Consider the following 18383-nt stretch of genomic DNA (forward strand, 5'->3'; position numbering starts at 1 on the left):
TAGGATATATATGCTACCCAAAGTGAGAAACGGTACTTGCATACTTTTATTCCTTTCAGTGAGGAATCAGTTTCTGTTGAAGAAAGTATGCTACATGTTGAGGAAAAGCTGTGCTTATTATGGCATATTTTTCCTTCATTTCTTTCAGAAGATTGATATGAAAATATCCTGCTCTGTGGCACAGAGGGATAAAGGCTTGCCAGCAACCTAGGTGATAGTGGCTTGAGTTCTGTAAGACCTGAAGTATGGCTACTGCGAATGGGCACTGCTGCTGTGTTCAGTCCTTGTGGCATGGAGGTGGCTGTGATTTGCTACTTTGTGTGCCACCTAGAGGAAGCACTTGATGTAACACCTACACAGCACAGGCCTATTAAACTCATGCTACCCTGTGAAAGCACATTGGCTAGAGAAGTCATTTTGCAGAGGCTGGCTTCCTGCAAAAGTCAGCAGTGGACGTGTAAGCTGGTACAAACCTTACCAACCTGCTGTTGCAGTTGGGAAAACAGATGGGCTGATTAGGCAGCCTGGGCAGTAATAAACATGTTGTAGATTTCTAGCCTAGCCCAGAGATACCCTTCTGTCACTTCTGATGGAACAAGTGGTGCAAGTGTGTACAGGTAGTGGAACCACTTGGCTAAGGAGCAGGAAAAGGTAGTTGATATGAAAGTTAAATTATTGTGATGCTGTATTAAATTTTGTAACTTTATGTTTCTGTAGTTGGGAAGATGTTCCAGAAAAGCTTATTGCCTAGATATTTATGTCCATAATTGCAAATAGCATAAAACTCATTCCTATGGAGTTACAGAACGAAAGTGTTCAACCACCTTGTAAACTTGTTTAGGTAGACTAAAGCATCTTGCATCATCCTTGTTGCTGCTTCTTAGAAAAGAGTACTCCATGATAGATGATCATGGTTTAACTCAAGCTGTTCTACAGAACTTAAGAAAGACACTTGTGTGTGCTGTGTTGTGTAAAATGTTAATGGCTGTGGAGGAACAATGGAGATGATCCTCTCTCTTCCTCCTACTCATTCTGGCTTTTCATAGCCTACTTGACTGAGCAGTGTGCTTAGAGAAAAGTGCCATGTAACCTTATACCTCAAAAGCCAACTGCAGGTTTCCATGCTTTTCTTTTTAATCATGAAAAATCACAGACACTGTATTTCAGGTAAACTGTTTCCTTTCATGAATATAGTGCGACAATATTGGGCAGAGTAGTGGTTCCTTGTGTAGTTGTGGCTGTGGACTTCACCTATGACATCTGTAGTGGAGTGGTCATTTCACTGCCACAGAGTTTATGTGGACTGCTATTGAGATTGGTAATTTTCTTAAGTGGAAGTTCCTTGTGCACATACAAATTGCATTCTGTGATTTATTTTTTAAAGGTACATTAGAAGGAATTGTTATATTTCAGGAGAAAAAGACTGTTAACCTGTCATGTATAAGTGTGGGTATGAAATGGGATGAAATGAAGAGGTTGTGTCATTGGAGAGAAAAAGTATTCCTGTATCAATGCATTAGTGATTTAAAGGGGAAATTGTATTTTTAACTTGCTGATAAATATCTTCACAGACAAAATCAGTAAATGGGTAGGAAATTGTGCTTTTTTATTACACCAATGACTGTACAGCGTTTAGTTAACTTTGGGTTTGGAAGAGACTGATGGCAGATCTTCTGAAAATTGTGCTAAGAGCAGTCTTAAATAGTGCAAAGCTTTTTACCCACTGTAGCAATGTAGTTAATCATTTCTCTTCGTAGTTTATATTTTCAGGGGAGTTGCATTGTCAATAACCACATCACTAATACCGGCTTTCCTTTTTCGCAGTCGTGTACCAACCTTCAAGAGTTTAGTTCAAAATGTTTTATTGAATCATCAGGTCTACTGGAATTAGGAGCATACTGGTATGAAGCAATTGACATTCCTGTTGTCTTGATTGGTTCCTGAATTCTGAGATAATCTTAAGAAACTTTGTTTATTGAATAAGAAAATTAAAGTCTGATTTTAGCAGTTAGGTGAAGGTGTTTAAAAATTGGAGCAATTTAAATATCAGCAGCATTAATGACTGGATAGATGCAATAAATTAATGGATAAAATTTTGTTGTTTCAGGCACTAGGCTGTTTACTATATAAACTGTGTTTCTTCACGTTACCATTTGGAGAGAGTCAGGTTGCAATCTGTGATGGTGCGTTTACCATTCCTGACAACTCCCGATACTCAAGTGAAATGCACTGCCTAATCAGTAAGTCTTGCATTGTTTCTATTGGTCTCTTCAATTGCTGGGTTGGTACTTGTCTTCTGTTGAAGGGTGCAGGTAATTTGGACTGTGCACATTTTCACTACATTTTTTTTTTCTGGGGGATTCTGCAACTTCAGCTGATTGCTGACTGATTCCATTATTGTGTAAAATTGTATTATAACCTTGCATGTGTTTGATTGAATTAAATGAAAATGTGTAGAAGGAAGGAAGGATCTTAACTGTTGTAAAGATATATTGCAGTAAAAGCACTTAATATCAGTTAAAGGTACTGTAAGCCTGTGGCACTTAGTGAGTTGTAGATATGTTTTTGTAAGACTTGCGCTTAGATTCAACCAATAAAGATTGAATGTAGGCATATCATGCGCATCTGCCCTATCAAGAAGTGCTAGTATGTTAAGTTGTCAATCTCGCCTTCATTCTTGCTGGACGGGTTCGGAGCCGAACCTCGGCTCCGACTCGGCCTATACTAAAGCTCAAGAGCTAATTTTACCGGCTCGAGGCAACCCTATATCCCATGATGCTAGGCGGTAACTACCCAGATCTCGTTTGCCGCTTACGCTAGCGAGGTTTCTCTTTTTACTGGCTCAGGTTAGTAACTGTTTTTTATCAAAAAAAATCCTAGTATTTCCTTAGTTTTTTCCCCTAGTAATACTTTTTAGTCCTTTATAGACTATTTTCTACTAAATTTTAAGTTTAGTCTCTAATATTTATCCCTTATCCCTGTCATACTCCCTCTCCCTAGGTTAGGCCTTAGGCCCTTCCATTTTATTTTAATTCCCTCACAGGGATTCTTTGCTGTTTGTGTGTTCCCCGGTATCCCTGTATCCCTATTTGTTAGGGTGTGTGTGTGTGGTTTTTTTTGTTCTTCTAACTGTTGTTTTTCCTTTCGACTCCTCAATGTCGAAGGAGATAAAGGTCTCAGGCTTCAAGAAGTGTGACTCGTGCTGTCAGAAGATGTCTCTGACAGACGGTCACACTTCTTGTGTTTATTGCTTGGGACCCCTGCACCTGGAGGACTCTTGCTCAGTGTGCCATGCTTTTAGCCCTAGAATCCTGCAGGAGCGCAGGAATAAATTGATATTAAGGGGCTTGTTAAAGCCCGAAGGTTCCCCGGCTAAGTCTGTGCCGGGGAAGCCTTCGAAACCACCTAAACTGTCGGCTCTGAGTTTTAAGCCCTCGGATGGTGGTTCATCATCTGCGACATTATCGGCTCTGGCTGGAGCCGATACCTCAGTATCGCAGCTACCTGCATCAGCTCCAGTCGGAACCGATACCTCTAAGACTCTGTCTTCATAGTCGGCTCCGGCTGGAGCCGACGTGTCTACGGCTCCATCGGCTCCATTAACCCTGATGCCCTCCGCACAAAAGAGGTCCAGATCTCCATCACTGGAGTCCATACATTCGGCTCCGAAGTCACCGTTACTCTCGGAGCGGAGCCATCAGAGCCATTCTTCTCGGTCCTCCAGACTTTCCGATCATGACCTTGAGAGAGTGGTAAGTAGACTATTAAAGTCTCAGGCACTGGCCCAAATGCTACATAGCCCATCTCATCAGACAGCGGCTACGTCCATACAACAGACTATTCCTCCTTCAACTCTACCCCAGTGTTCGGAGCCGGGGCTCCTCGGAGCAGTGACAGTTTTGACGTCGGAGCCGATACCTCCCCCTTCGGCTCCATCGTCTGCTCCGATCTCGTCCATGGTGGAGGGATCCGGGCGCTTGGACTCTCTCGCCGGCTCCGAGGGGGCTAGTGGCATCGGACCCTTGTCCGACCCCGTTCTCCCTCTCGGAGCGTTGGTGAGTTCTGCCCCGACATCGGCTTCGGAGCCGTCCTTGTCGGTGCCGGCTGGAGTTCCTAGCTCTTCGGAGCGGGAGCTCTCTAGCCTGCCTGACAGGGGCGCCTTCGAGGTCACGAGGAGCGTACTGGCCCCAGTGCCTGCTCTACGGTCAGCTCCATCAGCTTCTCCCACAGTAGTGCCTGCTGATGTCTCTTCCTACTCTCTCACCCCCGGCCATCGAGACCCAACGCCTCAGGTTTCTCCATTGGGAATATCCTCCTCTTCCGAGGTTTCCCCTGATCCATCAGGTGAACCCCTGCGTAAGAGGACATGCAAGAGGAAACATGTGGACTCCCCCCGAGTCAGTCACATCTGACACAGACTTGGATGAGTCAGGAGGATCCCCAAGGTCCCCCTCTGAGGATGTCTCCTTCTCTGACATCCTTGAAAACCTTAAACAGAGGGGGAACTGGTCTTCCCTTAATCCTTCCAAGGACGAGTCGGTTTACCTGGAGGCTTTTGGTTCTCGACCCTCCACCTCCTGGGTGTCTCCGCCCTTCGACCCCCTTATGGATGCAGTGGCACGGAAGGCATGCACGGCCCCTGACTCGTTGGAACCCACCCCACGGAGGCCTTCTAAATTTATAACAGCCCCTTCTGATAAACAATTTTTATCCAAAGGTGTCTCAGTTGATGCCATGGTGGTGGCGGTGGCCACTAAGAAGGAACTGGCTGATTCTTCAGTACCTATCCATCCGCCTAACAAGGAATCTAGGACAATGGATAGGTACGGCAAGCGGATGTTCTCGTCAGCGACATTTGCCATGCGGTCGCTGAACTACTTATGCCACTTCACCCGTTTTCAAAGAGACATTCTTAAAGAAATGGGTGAGGTCCTACAGGATCCATCAGCTGCTGGGTCTCAGGAAAAAATTAACTCACAGCTGGGATCCCTGAATTCTATTGTCAACTCCTCCTCCATGCGGCTTATTTCTTATGCAGCCGATGGAGCGAGTAGGGACGCAGGCACAGATGTGGCTTTGAGGCGTCACGCCTGGATGCGGCTTTGTAACTTCGCAGATCCCTTCAAGGCGTCTTTCACTAACTCCCCCTTTGATGGTTCAGCTGTGTTTGGACCTCAAGTGAAAGATACTTTGACCAGATGCGAACAAGATGGCAAGACTCTTTCTGCCATAGGAGTCCATTTTTCTACCCCATCTAGACCATATCCTAAGGGTCAAAAGGGTGGAAAAATGTGGTTTCGTAAATCACAAGGAGTCACGCCTGACGCAAGAGGTCAGTTCACCCCTAGAGGCAGAAGGGGGAACAACAACAGACGTCGCCCAAGAGGCAGAGGGGGTCCGCAGAACCAGGGTAGCAGAGAAACCCTCTCTGACGAGCCCTTCCAGCATCCCTGAGGTGTTGCCCGACTGTCAACCTTCGGAGGCAGTCGGGGGAAGATTAGCGCTGTACCCACAAGCCTGGCTCTCCCTCACTCAAGACAAATGGGTGCAGTCGATCATATCCGAGGGTTACAAAATCCCCTTTATCCAAACCCCAATGATTCAAATGGGGTCTCTTCCAGATGTTCCACCCAGTCTAAGGGAACAAGCAGCACTAGAAATATCAAAGCTGCTAAAAAAGAGAGCCATCCAGCCAGTCCCAGCAGACGAGCTAGGATCCGGAGTCTACTCAAAGTTCTTTTTGGTACCAAAAAAAACAGGGGACTGGAGACCAATATTGGATCTCAGCAATCTAAACAAGTTTGCAAAAAGAACAAGATTCCGGATGGTCACGCTACAGTCCATTTTACCCTTTCTCGGCAAGGACAATTGGATGTGCTCAGTAGACCTTCAGGATGCGTACTATGACATCAAAATGCACAGGCACTCCAGGTTTCTCCACTTAAGGCTGGGAGCCAGTCACTACCAGTTCAGAGCCCTGCCTTTTGGTCTCACTACAGCCCCCCGAGTGTTCACCATATGTATGGCAGTAGTTACGGCTCACCTGAGACGTCAAGGATTCCAGGTGTTTCCGTATCTAGACGACTGGCTCCTCACTGCCACCACCAGGCGTCAACTTCTTTTAGCCAGAGACTACACCATCCACATTTGCAAAGAGCTAGGTATCTCTCTAAATTTAGAAAAGTCTGCCTTGTCGCCTTGTCAGTCTATTACCTTCATAGGTGCCACCTTGGACACCGTTCAGCTCTCAGCAAAGTTAACGGAGCACAGGGTCTTAGATATTCAAAGTCATGTTCACGTCCTTCTTCAGAACAACAAAGTCCAGGCCAGGTATGTTCTGAAGGTATTAGGTCTCATGGCAGTAGCCATCACACTCCTTCCCCTTGCCCACTTTTACATGCAGCTTCTTCAATGGATGCTTTTCTTCCAGTGGTCCTTCCAACAGCTCCCTATGACACACAAGATCCTAATAACTCTATCTTACAGAAAACATCTGTCTTGGTGGATGGTCTCCCCTCAAGTCCATCAAGGCAGACCTTCCCCCCCCCCGGTCGCTACAGTCACAACGGACGCCTCCCTGATTGGGGGGGGGGGGGGCATTTTCAGAGCAGGACAGTCCATGGCACATGGCAACCCTTCGAATGCCACTTGCACATAAACGTCCTGGAAATGAGAGCAGTGCTTTTGACGTTGCAAGCCCTTCAAGACTCTCTTCCCCTGGGGACGATTGCAGTTCAGACGGACAATATGTCCGTAGTGTGGTATATCAACAAGCAGGGTGGAACCAGGTCATATTCCCTGTGTCGAGAAGCACTCAAACTGTGGCAATGGGCGATCTCTTCTCAGCGGTTTCTGATAGCAACGCACATCCCTGGGAAGTCCAGCATCATAGCGGACAGGCTGAGCAGAGCTGTTCTCATTGCCTCACGAGTGGTCTCTCAATCAATCGGTGACGGACAAAATATTTCGGAAGTGGGGGTTTCCTTGCTGTGATCTTTTTGCAACACCACAAAACAGCAAGTGCCTAGACTTCTTCACACTCTTCCCCTTTCCAGGCCATCCCCCCAGAGATGCTCTAGTGCACGATTGGCCTCGGGGACTTCTTTACGCCTTTCCCCCTTTTCTGTTAATCACACAAACAATTCAGAAAGCTACCGCCTTGTGGGCCAAGATGATCCTCATTGCCCCTTATTGGCCTCAACAGATATGGTTCCCTTTCCTGCATCTCTACCTTTTGGAGCAGCCTTGGCATCTGGATCCAATGCCAGATCTTTTGACCCATCAATCAGGGCAACTGCACCAATCCCTCCAATCTCTCAACCTCACAGCTTGGTTGCTCCACTTCCGTCCCTCGCCAGGCTTCCAATGATTTCAAATTCTGTCCGCGATATTATCGTAGCTTCCCTTAAATCTTCCACCAGAAGGTTCTATGCTAGTAAATGGCAACGTTTTTCCTTTTGGGCAAAGGCTAGGAACATAAATCCCTTCACTGCTCCAATACACTCGGTCTTGGATTTCCTAGCCGAAATCTTTCACTCAGGATCTTCTTCCTCCACAGTGAAAGTTCAACTAGCAGCCATCTCAAGTTTTCACATAGGTTTATCGGACTCCAACATCATGTCCCATAAGCTTTGCAAGGCATTCCTCAGAGGTATTTTTTACTCAGACCTCCGATCAAAGACCCCCCCACCACAGTGGGATTTAAACTTAGTTTTAGCATCATTGATTCTCCCTCCCTTCGAACCTGTGGCCACCTGTTCCTTGAAGTTACTTTCCTGGAAGACACTATTCCTAGTCGCCATTACGTCGGCTAGGAGAGTATCTGAACTTCATGCCCTCTGCATTCGCCTTCCTTATTTACTGTTCCACAAAGACAGGGTTTCTTTAAGAAATAACCCATCATTTTTACCCAAGGTGGCTTCTCAGACAAATTTAAATCAATCTATTGATCTTCCGGTTCTCTTTCTTAATTATTCAAACAGGGCGGAGCAAAAACTACATTGTATGGACGTTCATCGTCAGCTCCGCTTCTATCTGGACAGAACTAAACAATTCAGAAAATCTGATCAACTTTTTTTATCTTATGCTGAGAATAAAAAGGGTCTTCCGGTATCTAAAGTAACCCTGTCTAGGTGGCTGTCTTCTGTGATTACCTGTATTTATCAACTCAGAGGTAAAGAATTGCCTTCTAGGCCAAGAGCCCATTCAACCAGGGCGTTGGCTACATCTACAGCTTTTCAAGCTAGATTACCAGTAGACACTATCTGTGCGGAAGCTACATGGGCCTCTCCTCATACTTTCGTTACACATTACAAATTGGAAATGGCCTCCAAAAACAGGGCAAATTTTGGTTCCACCGATGACCTTCAAGGATGCATCTGCAGTCATCACATATGGGTTGTCCTGCCTCAGGCAGCCCTTCGGTCGGCCGGATTCCAAAGTCTGAGTCCGGCGTCGGCTGAAGTCGCCCCTTCCCCGACGTCAGAGCGCCTGGGGTATAAAAGCGTCAGCCGACGCCATCTTCCTCAGTCTTTCTTGCTGCGTGGTGCCCGAAGCAGAAGCAGTTCGCAAGTGCCGGTCGGCCAGCTCCTGTAATTCAGCTAAACAGAAGACTTCAAAAGCTAAGTACCCCGTTGGGGACTCTTTCTTGCCTCAGCCGATGTCAGATAAAATTAATAATTGCTTAACTTGTGGGAAACAAATACCTCATAAGGATTTCCACTCTTACTGCCTACCTTGCCTAGGCCCAGACCACGACGTCTCGGCCTGTTCCGCCTGTGCTTCCTTCAACAGACGTCGGTCGGAGTTTGCAGAGGCATTTTTTGGGGCTAGTTTTGCTTACAAAATGTCGTCGGAGACTCCGACTTCACATTTAATGAAGAAACGCAAGGACAAGGACCGACACCCGCGGTCCGCGGTTTCGGCTGAAACCACGGCCAGGCCCTACCGCCAGTGTCTCGGTTTTGGCTGAAACAGAGTCCTTGGTACTACCGTCCACCGAAACCGTACAACCGACAACCTCGGCCCCGGAGGCCACTACTGTCTCGGTTGTTGAATCTCCTTTGGAATCCGGTGTCCAGGAACCTTCCGACACCATTCCCTTAGACAAAACTACACCAGCACGTGGTGCAGCCAGGCCTCCTGCATCCATGTCTATTAAGGCATTCTCTAGGGCTAAAGCTGTTAAACACTCAAAATCTATGCCTCCCGGGGTTATCCCACAGGGACCCACTACAGGTTCTCAGATCCTTAGTCTAGCAGAGGACCTTATTTCATTAATTAGGGGCTCTCAGCCTCATCCGGACAGGGGCTCTCAACCTTCTACAGCAAAAAGGCCTAGGGTTGAGCCCTCTGATCCCCTCTCCTCAGATGAGGCCTCTGATGGCTCTGCCCTCTCGGACTACCAGGAGGAGGCTTTTTCGGCCTACAAGGATTCAGATGCAGAGGAATCTATCCCTTCAGCCTCCCCTCCTGAAGAACTGTCTTTTGGGGAAACTTTGCACACTATGAGGGAGCATTTCCAATGGCAGGGCCAGGAATTCTCTGATTCCAGGAAGAGATTAAGGACCTTCTTGCATTTGCCTCAGCATAGACCTTTGGCTATTCCCCCTGTTTTGAATGTCATTGATGATGTGTACTCTGAATCTAGCACAACCCCTGACACTCTCCCTCCAGCTCCTGCCAAACCCGATAGGTACTACAGGGTCCCGGAATCACATCTTTTCCTTTACAAGGCCCACTCTGCTGATCCAGAAACTATTTCCCAGGGCCCTAAAGGGGTTACAGCTGTCACTACAAAAAATCCACTCCCCTCTGAAAGGGAGTCCAGGGCTTTAGAGCATTGGGGTAAAAAAGTGTATACTTCTGCTACCCTTTCTATGAGGGCTTTAAACTGCCAATTTCATATGATACAGTACCAAGAATATTTGTTAGATGAATTGCATAAAAAGCTGTCTTCACCTGAACCCTTAGATCACAAATCACTTCAGGATCTGGTACATAACTCTCAACAGGTTAGCAACCATTTCTTGCAGTGTGGTTATGATGCATTGGAAGCTTCGTGTAGGTCAGCTATGACAGGTGCAGTCATACGTAGGCATGCTTGGCTAAAGGAACAATCTCTGCCAGACCATGTTAAAGCAAAGCTTCTGGATGCTCCACTGGAAAAGCAAAAGTTATTTGACTCCACTGCTCAGGAGGTCTTAAAGAAATTTGAAGAAAAGGCAAAATCTGTGCAAACAGTCAAAGATTTTATGCAAGTCCAACCACCAAGATTCAGCAGAAATTGGCCTTCCAAGAACTGGTCCTTTCCAGACACAGACAGATTTCAGAGAGGCAAGAACAGGCGTGCCAGAGGTAGAGGGCACGCTAGAGGCTCTTACAGAGGACGTCAATGGCAGCCTCCCAACCAGAGAGGTAGTGCAGGGCCTACAACTGCTGCACAAGGACAGACTCAATGACTTTATTTTGACACCGCCAACCAGGGCTCAATGGGAAGCACCTTTGGGCGGAAAGCTTTCCTTATTTTCAGAAAATTGGCACATTATTACAAGGGACAAATGGACACTACAAATAATAGACAAAGGATACAGGTTCCATTTCCACACATTACCAAAAAGAAAAGGCATGCCAGACCTGCCTCCAAATCAAAGGGCAGAGGCTTTGAAACAAATCTCCAACTTAATGAAAATGAAAGCAATAGAAAAGGTTCCTCTTGCAGAACAAGGCCAAGGATTTTATTCCAGACTCTTCCTTGTTCCAAGAAAAGAAAAGCAATGGAGGCCTATTCTCGACTTGTCTGCACTAAATACTTATCTCATTGTGCCAAAATTCAAAATGCTGACTCTACAGCAACTCCTTCCCATGCTGGGCAAGGGGTCTTGGCTGGTAACTCTGGACCTCAAGGAGGCATACCTGCATGTCCCTATCAGACAAAGCTGCAGAAGACACCTCAGATTTCTTGCAGGTTCAGAGCATTATCAATTCTCAGCATTGCCCTTTGGCTTATCTACTGCGCCTAGAGTATTCACGAAATGCCTGGCATCAGTAATTGCGCACTGCAGACTTCAGGGGATGCAAATATACCCGTACCTGGACGACTGCCTTATACAAGCGGACAGCAAACAAATTTTGGTAAAACACTTGAATTATGCCATCTATCTTCTTCAGGCCTTGGGATATACAGTCAACACTCACAAGTCAAGACTGGTACCATCCCAAAGAATAACTTTTCTGGGTGCTGATCTAGACACAACCACCTAAATGGCTTTCCTCACAGAAGAAAAACAAAACCAACTACCAGATTACTTCAAAAACCTGTCAAGACAAACTCGGCTGACTGCAAGGAAAATCCTGCAGGCCCTGGGTTACATGGCTTCTTGCATTCTTCTGATTCCTCAAGCAAGGCTACATATGAGGAAACTCCAATGGTACCTAAGGAGTTTATGGACTCGGCACAGTCACAGCTTGGAAACTTTGATACCACTCATCCCATGCCTTCAAAGGGAATTTCTGTGGTGGGCTCAAGCAAGCCAGTCAAACAGGGGTTTGCCCTTCAGCAAACCAATAGCCAGCCAAACCATTACAACGGACGCTTCAGACCACGATGGGGAGCGCACATGGAGGGAAGATGCATTCAAGGGCTATGGTCACAAAAAGAGCTACGCATGCACATAAACCAAAAGGAAATGCTGGCAGTGATACATGCAATCGAGGCCTTCAAGTTATTTCTACATCAAGGCCACCTGCCAATAAGGACAGACAACACTACAGTTATGTGGTACATAAACAAACAGGGAGGCACCCATTCCTACCCTCTTTGCAGACTGGCAATGAATCTATGGGAACTCTCCTTGACTCTCAATATACAACTGCAATCCCAGTTTGTACCCGGAAATGACAATATACTGGTGGACAGCTTAAGCAGGAACGTCATGGATGCACACGAATGGATGCTGCACCCAGACATCTTCCATCAGATAACACAATCATGGGGGATACCAGACATAGACCTCTTTGCCTCCCCACACAATCATCAGCTGGAGAATTTCTGCTCAAGGACATACCACACCCACAAGCATGGAAAGTGGACGCTCTCTCCTTCAGCTGGAGAACTCTAACAGTGTATGCATTCCCACCTCTTCCATTAATGACGAAGGTCTTACTGAAGATCAGGGCAGAGCAGCCAAGAGTGATTCTGATAGCTCCGGACTGGCCAAGACAGCACTGGTACCCATTGCTAAAGAGCATGTCACGGACAAAACCATGGCTTCTGCCACAATGGCTGCTTCTCCTGACACAGCACAATTACAAAACTCTGCATTCCAACCTGAAAACATTACAACTAGCTGCCTGGAAAATTCCTTGACTCATCACCAGGATAAGCTATCCAAGAGAGTGAAGGATTTCATCATGGAAGCTCGCAGGCCTTCCACAAGAAAGGCATACTCAGCAAAATGGAAAAGATTTCACACCTGGAGCACCTCAAAGGGCCTAGATGCAACAGTTATGAACATGGCACATATCCTGGAATATTTGGCAGAAATGCTCCACAATGGCCTGTCTTACTCTTCCATTAAAATTCATGCTTCAGCAATTTCAGCAGAGTACAATACTGATCCACCTGTCTTCTCCCATCCTCTGCTAAGACAGTTTCTAAGAGGAATTAAAAACATCAATCCTCCAAGGAAACCACCACTGCCTACTTGGGACCTTAACTTCGTGTTGGAAAAACTGCCTCCCTTTGAACTAGCAGCATCTGCAGAACTACAGTTCCTCTCTTGGAAGACTGCCTTCATTCTGGCCATAACCTCAGCAAGAAGAGTATCTGAGTTACAGGCCCTCATGGCAGTACAGCCATTTCTTATTTTTCATCAAGACAGAGTTTCATTGAGAACCAATCCTTCATTTATGCCAAAGGTGGTATCTAGAGTCTCATTAAACCAAGCTATTCACCTCCCTACCTTCTTTCCAAATCCACAAAACAAAGGGGAAAAGCTTCTGCACACCCTGGACATACACAGACAGTTGCGCTACTACTTGGACAGAACAAAAAATTACAGAAAAACTGACCAGTTGTTTGTAGCATATGCTGCTGGTGCACAAGGAAAAGCAATTTCAAAACAGACATTTTCAAAATGGATAGGGAATTGCATTTGTTTCTGTTGCTCCTTTCATGGAAAAACTGTGCCAGCTAACATTAGACCTCATTCGACCAGAGCCACAGCCACTTCCACAGCCTTCTTAAGAGGGGTGGCTACCAAGGACATTTTAGAAGCTGCTACATGGAGCTCCGTGCATACATTTTCCAAGCATTACAATTTACCTTTATATTCCAGATCCAGAGCAGGCTTTGCTACGGCAGTCCTGCAGGGCATTTTAGCTACTCCATCCTTTACATAGATCCTCCACCCCCAGATTGGCTATGGTATTGTACCCATATGTGATGACTGCAGATGCATCCTTGAAGGACATAGTACAGTTTTATACCTACCATAAATGTAGATGTCCAATAGGTATGCATCTGCAGTCAGGTTTACCCTCCCTCATTCCCCTCTGTGGTATTTCTTGGGTACATTCCCCTCTCATAGCTAGCTGGGGTTATCTATTATGGTGTATTTGTTTTTATATATGTATATATATATTTTAGTGCATGTTTGGAATTTATTACATTTCTCCAAATTTAGCATTCCTTAGAGGGCACCTGGCATCTGGGGCAAGAAAAACTGAGGAAGATGGCGTCTGCTGACGCTTTTATACCCCAGGCGCTCTGATGTCGGGGAAGGGGCGACTTCAGCCGACGCCGGACCCAGACTTTGGAATCCGGCCGACTGAAGGGCTGCCTGAGGCAGGACAACCCATATGTGATGACTGCAGATGCATACCTATCAGACATCTACATTTATGGTAGGTACAAAACTGTACTTTCTCAAGAGTCTGTTCCAATGAGCCACCCAGGATAAAGGTGCTAGGGACGCGGTCCCATCCAGCAAGAATGAAGGTGAGATTGACAACTTAACATTGAGAAGTTATGTACCTACCATAACGTTCCATGTTAGTTGTCTTCTCTAGCCTTCTTTCTTGCATCCCGCCCACCATCCCCCTAGCCTGGACAGACCCGAGAGGTTCTTCCCCTTCTTACAGGGGACCTTATCTTGCATTACTCCTAGCTCAGACAGTTGGTCCTGGGGTAGATCCAGCTTCAGGTAGTAATAATTTGGGAGTTCTTCCTTCTCCTCCTCCACCTCAGAGGGGAGACTGAATTGGCTATGGTTTCTTAGCTACCAAACGAGATCTGGGTAGTTACCGCCTAGCATCATGGGATATAGGGTTGCCTCGAGCCAGTAAAATTAGCTCTCGAGCTTTAGTATAGGCCGAGTCGGAGCCGAGGTTCGGCTCCGAACTCATCCAGCAAGAAAGAAGGTGAGAGAAGACAATTAACATGGAACATTATGGTAGGTACATAACTTATCAATTATCACCTTGCTGCACTGTAAAATAGGCTCTGCTTTAAGAGGCTTTTATGTTCAGCAAGGTGTGATACAGCTTGTGAGCTTTGGTTTGTCCTCCCGGTGTCTCCCTTATACTGTCTTAGACAGATCTGACCTTGTAAAGCTCCACCTGCAGAAATAGATGTGGTTAATGTCACAGTTTTCAGGACCATGGTCACAACCCACAGTACTCTGACAATGTAGGCCTGTTTTTTTTTCCCCCTGCAGCAAAGCAGTCCTGCTCAACAGTTCCTTTGTGGTATAAGTTGTAGCAAGCCACCTTTAATGCACCTCCAGAAACAGGACTTAGCTTTCCCCTTATGTTAAGAGTGCAAGCAAGATCAGGGAGTGGACTTTTTTTTTTTGCTCAGCTTACAGTTGACCGGTTGAAGGGCACCAGCTCAAAGGTTAGAGCTTTGTTTCTAAGTGTGCAGCAAAGTCCAGAAGGTTTATGTCGCTCTTCTGTCTAGGACACAATAGGAGTGTCTTAATAGGTTATGTTTAAGCAGCTTTATTGTATACAAACGCATTACTATAGCAGATTACTGACTTTAACTTAAGTAATTTATATACAAACCAACAATTGTGATCATGCATGCTAGGGATTGAATATGTCTGTAATTTATACATGCACGTACAGCCTCGCATGCTTCTTAAAGATGTAGCACGCACACACTTGCTCTGTGATCTACATCCTCCTCTTTAAGAAGTAGATCATACAGTTGTTATGAGACTATTTTGCATGCAGAAATCACAGGCAATCCTTAGTCATGCATTATACAATACTAAATATACATGTATATACAGTCAAGTCCACGTTGCTGCGTATTTCACACTAGGTTTAGATACTCGTTCATATCGTATGACATAAAACTGGGAATTAGCTTTAGCAACTTGAACAGTTTCTGTAAAATGATTAACCTGTGGAATGTCCGAATAATTTTCTAGAATGGAATCAGAATTTTGAACACATTCTGGTCAGGAAACAGTGTCTGATTCACTCTTAGACTTAGAACCTGCATCACAGAAACAGTGTTGTGATTGCAATGATGATGATGATTCTGGTGCAGAAAGATGATGTCTGCGGTTCTTCCTATACTTCACAACCTCTGAGTCTACCAAATAGGATCTCGGCTTGGCACAGGTACCTGTAGTCTTTTCTATTCAATCAAGTCCTTTTGTTGTCTGGATTCGTACTTTCTCTCCTTCCCTCAACGGACAAAGTAATCTGCTCGATCTGTTGTAACTAGATTTCTGGATATTATGCTTCTTAAATGATTGAACCTTGATGGTTTTATTGTTCTTAGGTTTAGGCTGCAACAAACTGGAAGAAATAGGTAGCGTAGTTCTAGTTTGCCTGGAAAGTAGTCTTTGAGCAGGTGAGCCCAGAATATTGTCACGGGGTTTGTTTCTGAAATGAAGAAAATTCAAGAACACATCAGTATGGTCACATTTTGACCTTTCAAATAATTGCTTTGCACTCGGCACTGTTCGTTCAGCTAGACCATTGGACTGAGGATATTCGGGACTACTAGTGACATGTACAAAGTCCCATTCTTATGCAAATTTCTGAAACAGCTGGCTAGTAAATTGAGTACCATTGTCAGAAAAAAAGTTTGTGTGGACGACCATGAACTAAGTAATGATGTTTCAACTTAGTAATAACAACAGTAGATGTTAGGTTAGATAGTAGATCAATCTCCCAAAACTAAGTAGTGTTGATTGTTCCACTCAAAGATATCAGTTGTTACACTAGACCAAGGTAGTTCAGGAACTTGGCTTAGCTGAAGTGGTTCTCTTTGCAAATGCGGGTTAGTTCTGTTGCATACTGAACAAGCAGAAAGCATTTTATCAGTGTCTTTTGGTAATGAAGGCCAAAATGCTAATTCTCTAGCAGTTCTCTTAGTGGATGTGGACCCTGGGTGACCATGATGCAAAATCTGGATATATTCTTGTTGTAAGCAGGAACAACACTTTTGGGACCTTTGAAAAATAATGCCATCTTCCATCAACAATTCATCTCTCTAAGGAAAATACATTTGCACTTCAGGGGGTACACTAAATTGCTTTGACGGCCATCTGACATTAATATAGTGATTGAGCTTTTGCAATATTGGATTAGTCTGAGTGTGATCTCTTAACTCATCAAGTCTAGTGGTGGAAAAAGTATGCACTGACATCACATCAAAGTCAAAATTCTCTGCCTTAAGCTGATCTGTTGTATTTCTGGGTGATCTGGATAAGGTATCAGCCAAATAGAGCAATTCGCCTTTTGTATAGACCATTTTGAAATTGTACTTTTGCAATTTGAGCATCATTCTTTGTAATCTCGCTGGAGCAGAATGCATAGGCTTCTTTAGAATAGTAATTGGAGGTTGATGGCCAGTTTCAGTCTGAATAGCTCGACCATAAATTTAATAATGAAACTTGGAATATGCAGATACTATTGCCAAAAGCTCCTTCTCAATTTGAGCATACAGCATCGCAGTTTGGGTTAGTGTTCTAGATGCATAGGCGTCTGGTCTGCCTTCCTGAAGCATAACTGCGCCTAGACCAAATTTTGAAGCACCACAGGAAAGAGTAACTGGTTTATTCATATCATCGTATCGTAACGTAGGTGGAGTGGCAATTTTCTGCTTGAGGTTTTCAAATGCCTTCTGGTGTTGTTCCAGCCATTACCATACAACATTTTGCGTGTGAGCTCTCTTGAAGTAGCTGTCAACTCACTGAAGTCTGGTATGAATTTGCCTAAATAGTTGACCATGGCCAGGAAGCGCTGTAAAGCTTGCACATTATCTGTTGCTGACGTCTCAAGAATAGCTGCTTGCTCAGTTGGGTCCAAGTTTGCACTTCAGAGAATTGAGCTTCATGTTTACTTTATGTGCTCTGTCTAGAACTTTCTTGAGGTTTCTATCATGCTCTGCTTCACCATTGCCTCCAACCAGTAGATTGTTTACTATTATGGCACAAGGATAACCCGAAAAAATTTGCTCCATTCACACTGAAAAACTTCACTTGCAGAATTTATTCCAAATGGAATCCTTAGGAATCTGTATCTGACAAACAGAGTGAGGATTTGCGATCTACCATCATTTGCCAAAATGAACTCTCTGCATCCAAAACAGAAAATACAATGGCATTCAGTATTAGAGCTGCAACTTTTTCTGCTGTGCACATTGGATGATGTGGTATTTTCAATGCTTTGTTCAGATTTCTTGGGTCAATGCATATTCTGATTTTGTCTGAGCCTTTTTTATGAGTGGCTACCGTGGACGACACCCATTCAGTTGATTCTGTGACTGGACAAATCACACCTTACTGCACCATTTTATCCAACTGAGCTTTAACTTTGTCTTGCGTAGATATCAGAACTCTTCTTGTGGGTCTGACTACTGGAGTGACCTCTGGGTCTAACTTCATGGAATACACAACTGGACATTTGCCTGACTTGTCATCAAAAACATCAGCATACTCTGAGAAAATGGCTTCTGAAAAACTTTAACTTGGAACTGCACTTGATAAACTATCTTTGAGACCCAATAAAGATTGCACTGGTCTTCTGACTACATAGAATAACAAGTTGTAACAGTTCTCAGTCAAATAACATGAAAGCATCGCTGATGGATTTCTTCACCTCCATAAGCAACAAGTCTCGCACTACTGGTTACATTGAGTTGTTCCTTAGTTCTCACTCTAGCAAATGTGTCTGCTGATATAACAATACAGTTTGAACCAGTGTCTACTTTGAGCTCTGTGGATTTTCCATTAATCCGGACAGTACAAAATACTTCACTTCTTGTTAATAAGTTCACTGCATCAGTTCTTTCACCAAGCACCGATACACCATCTACATAGGAAGCTGACTGCTTGGGCTCTATTTGATCAACTTGTTTT

General features: G+C 44.9%; 1 protein-coding gene across 8 annotated transcripts in view; it reads left to right on the forward strand.

The window, feature by feature from the left end:
• Positions 1–18383, forward strand: part of AAK1 (AP2 associated kinase 1) — a 1655011-nt gene that overhangs the window by 573652 nt on the left and 1062976 nt on the right. For all 8 annotated transcript variants that reach the window (XM_044083018.1, XM_044083021.1, XM_044083020.1 and 5 more), the window contains exon 7: positions 2108–2240. In XM_044083018.1, the coding sequence (XP_043938953.1) occupies positions 2108–2240 (133 nt within the window). The remainder of the gene's footprint in view (positions 1–2107; positions 2241–18383) is intronic.

The sequence above is a fragment of the Protopterus annectens genome, chromosome 9.part0 (genome assembly GCF_019279795.1).
Source record: "Protopterus annectens isolate FY-2018-M chromosome 9.part0, PAN1.0, whole genome shotgun sequence".
Lineage (NCBI taxonomy): Eukaryota > Metazoa > Chordata > Ceratodontiformes > Protopteridae > Protopterus > Protopterus annectens.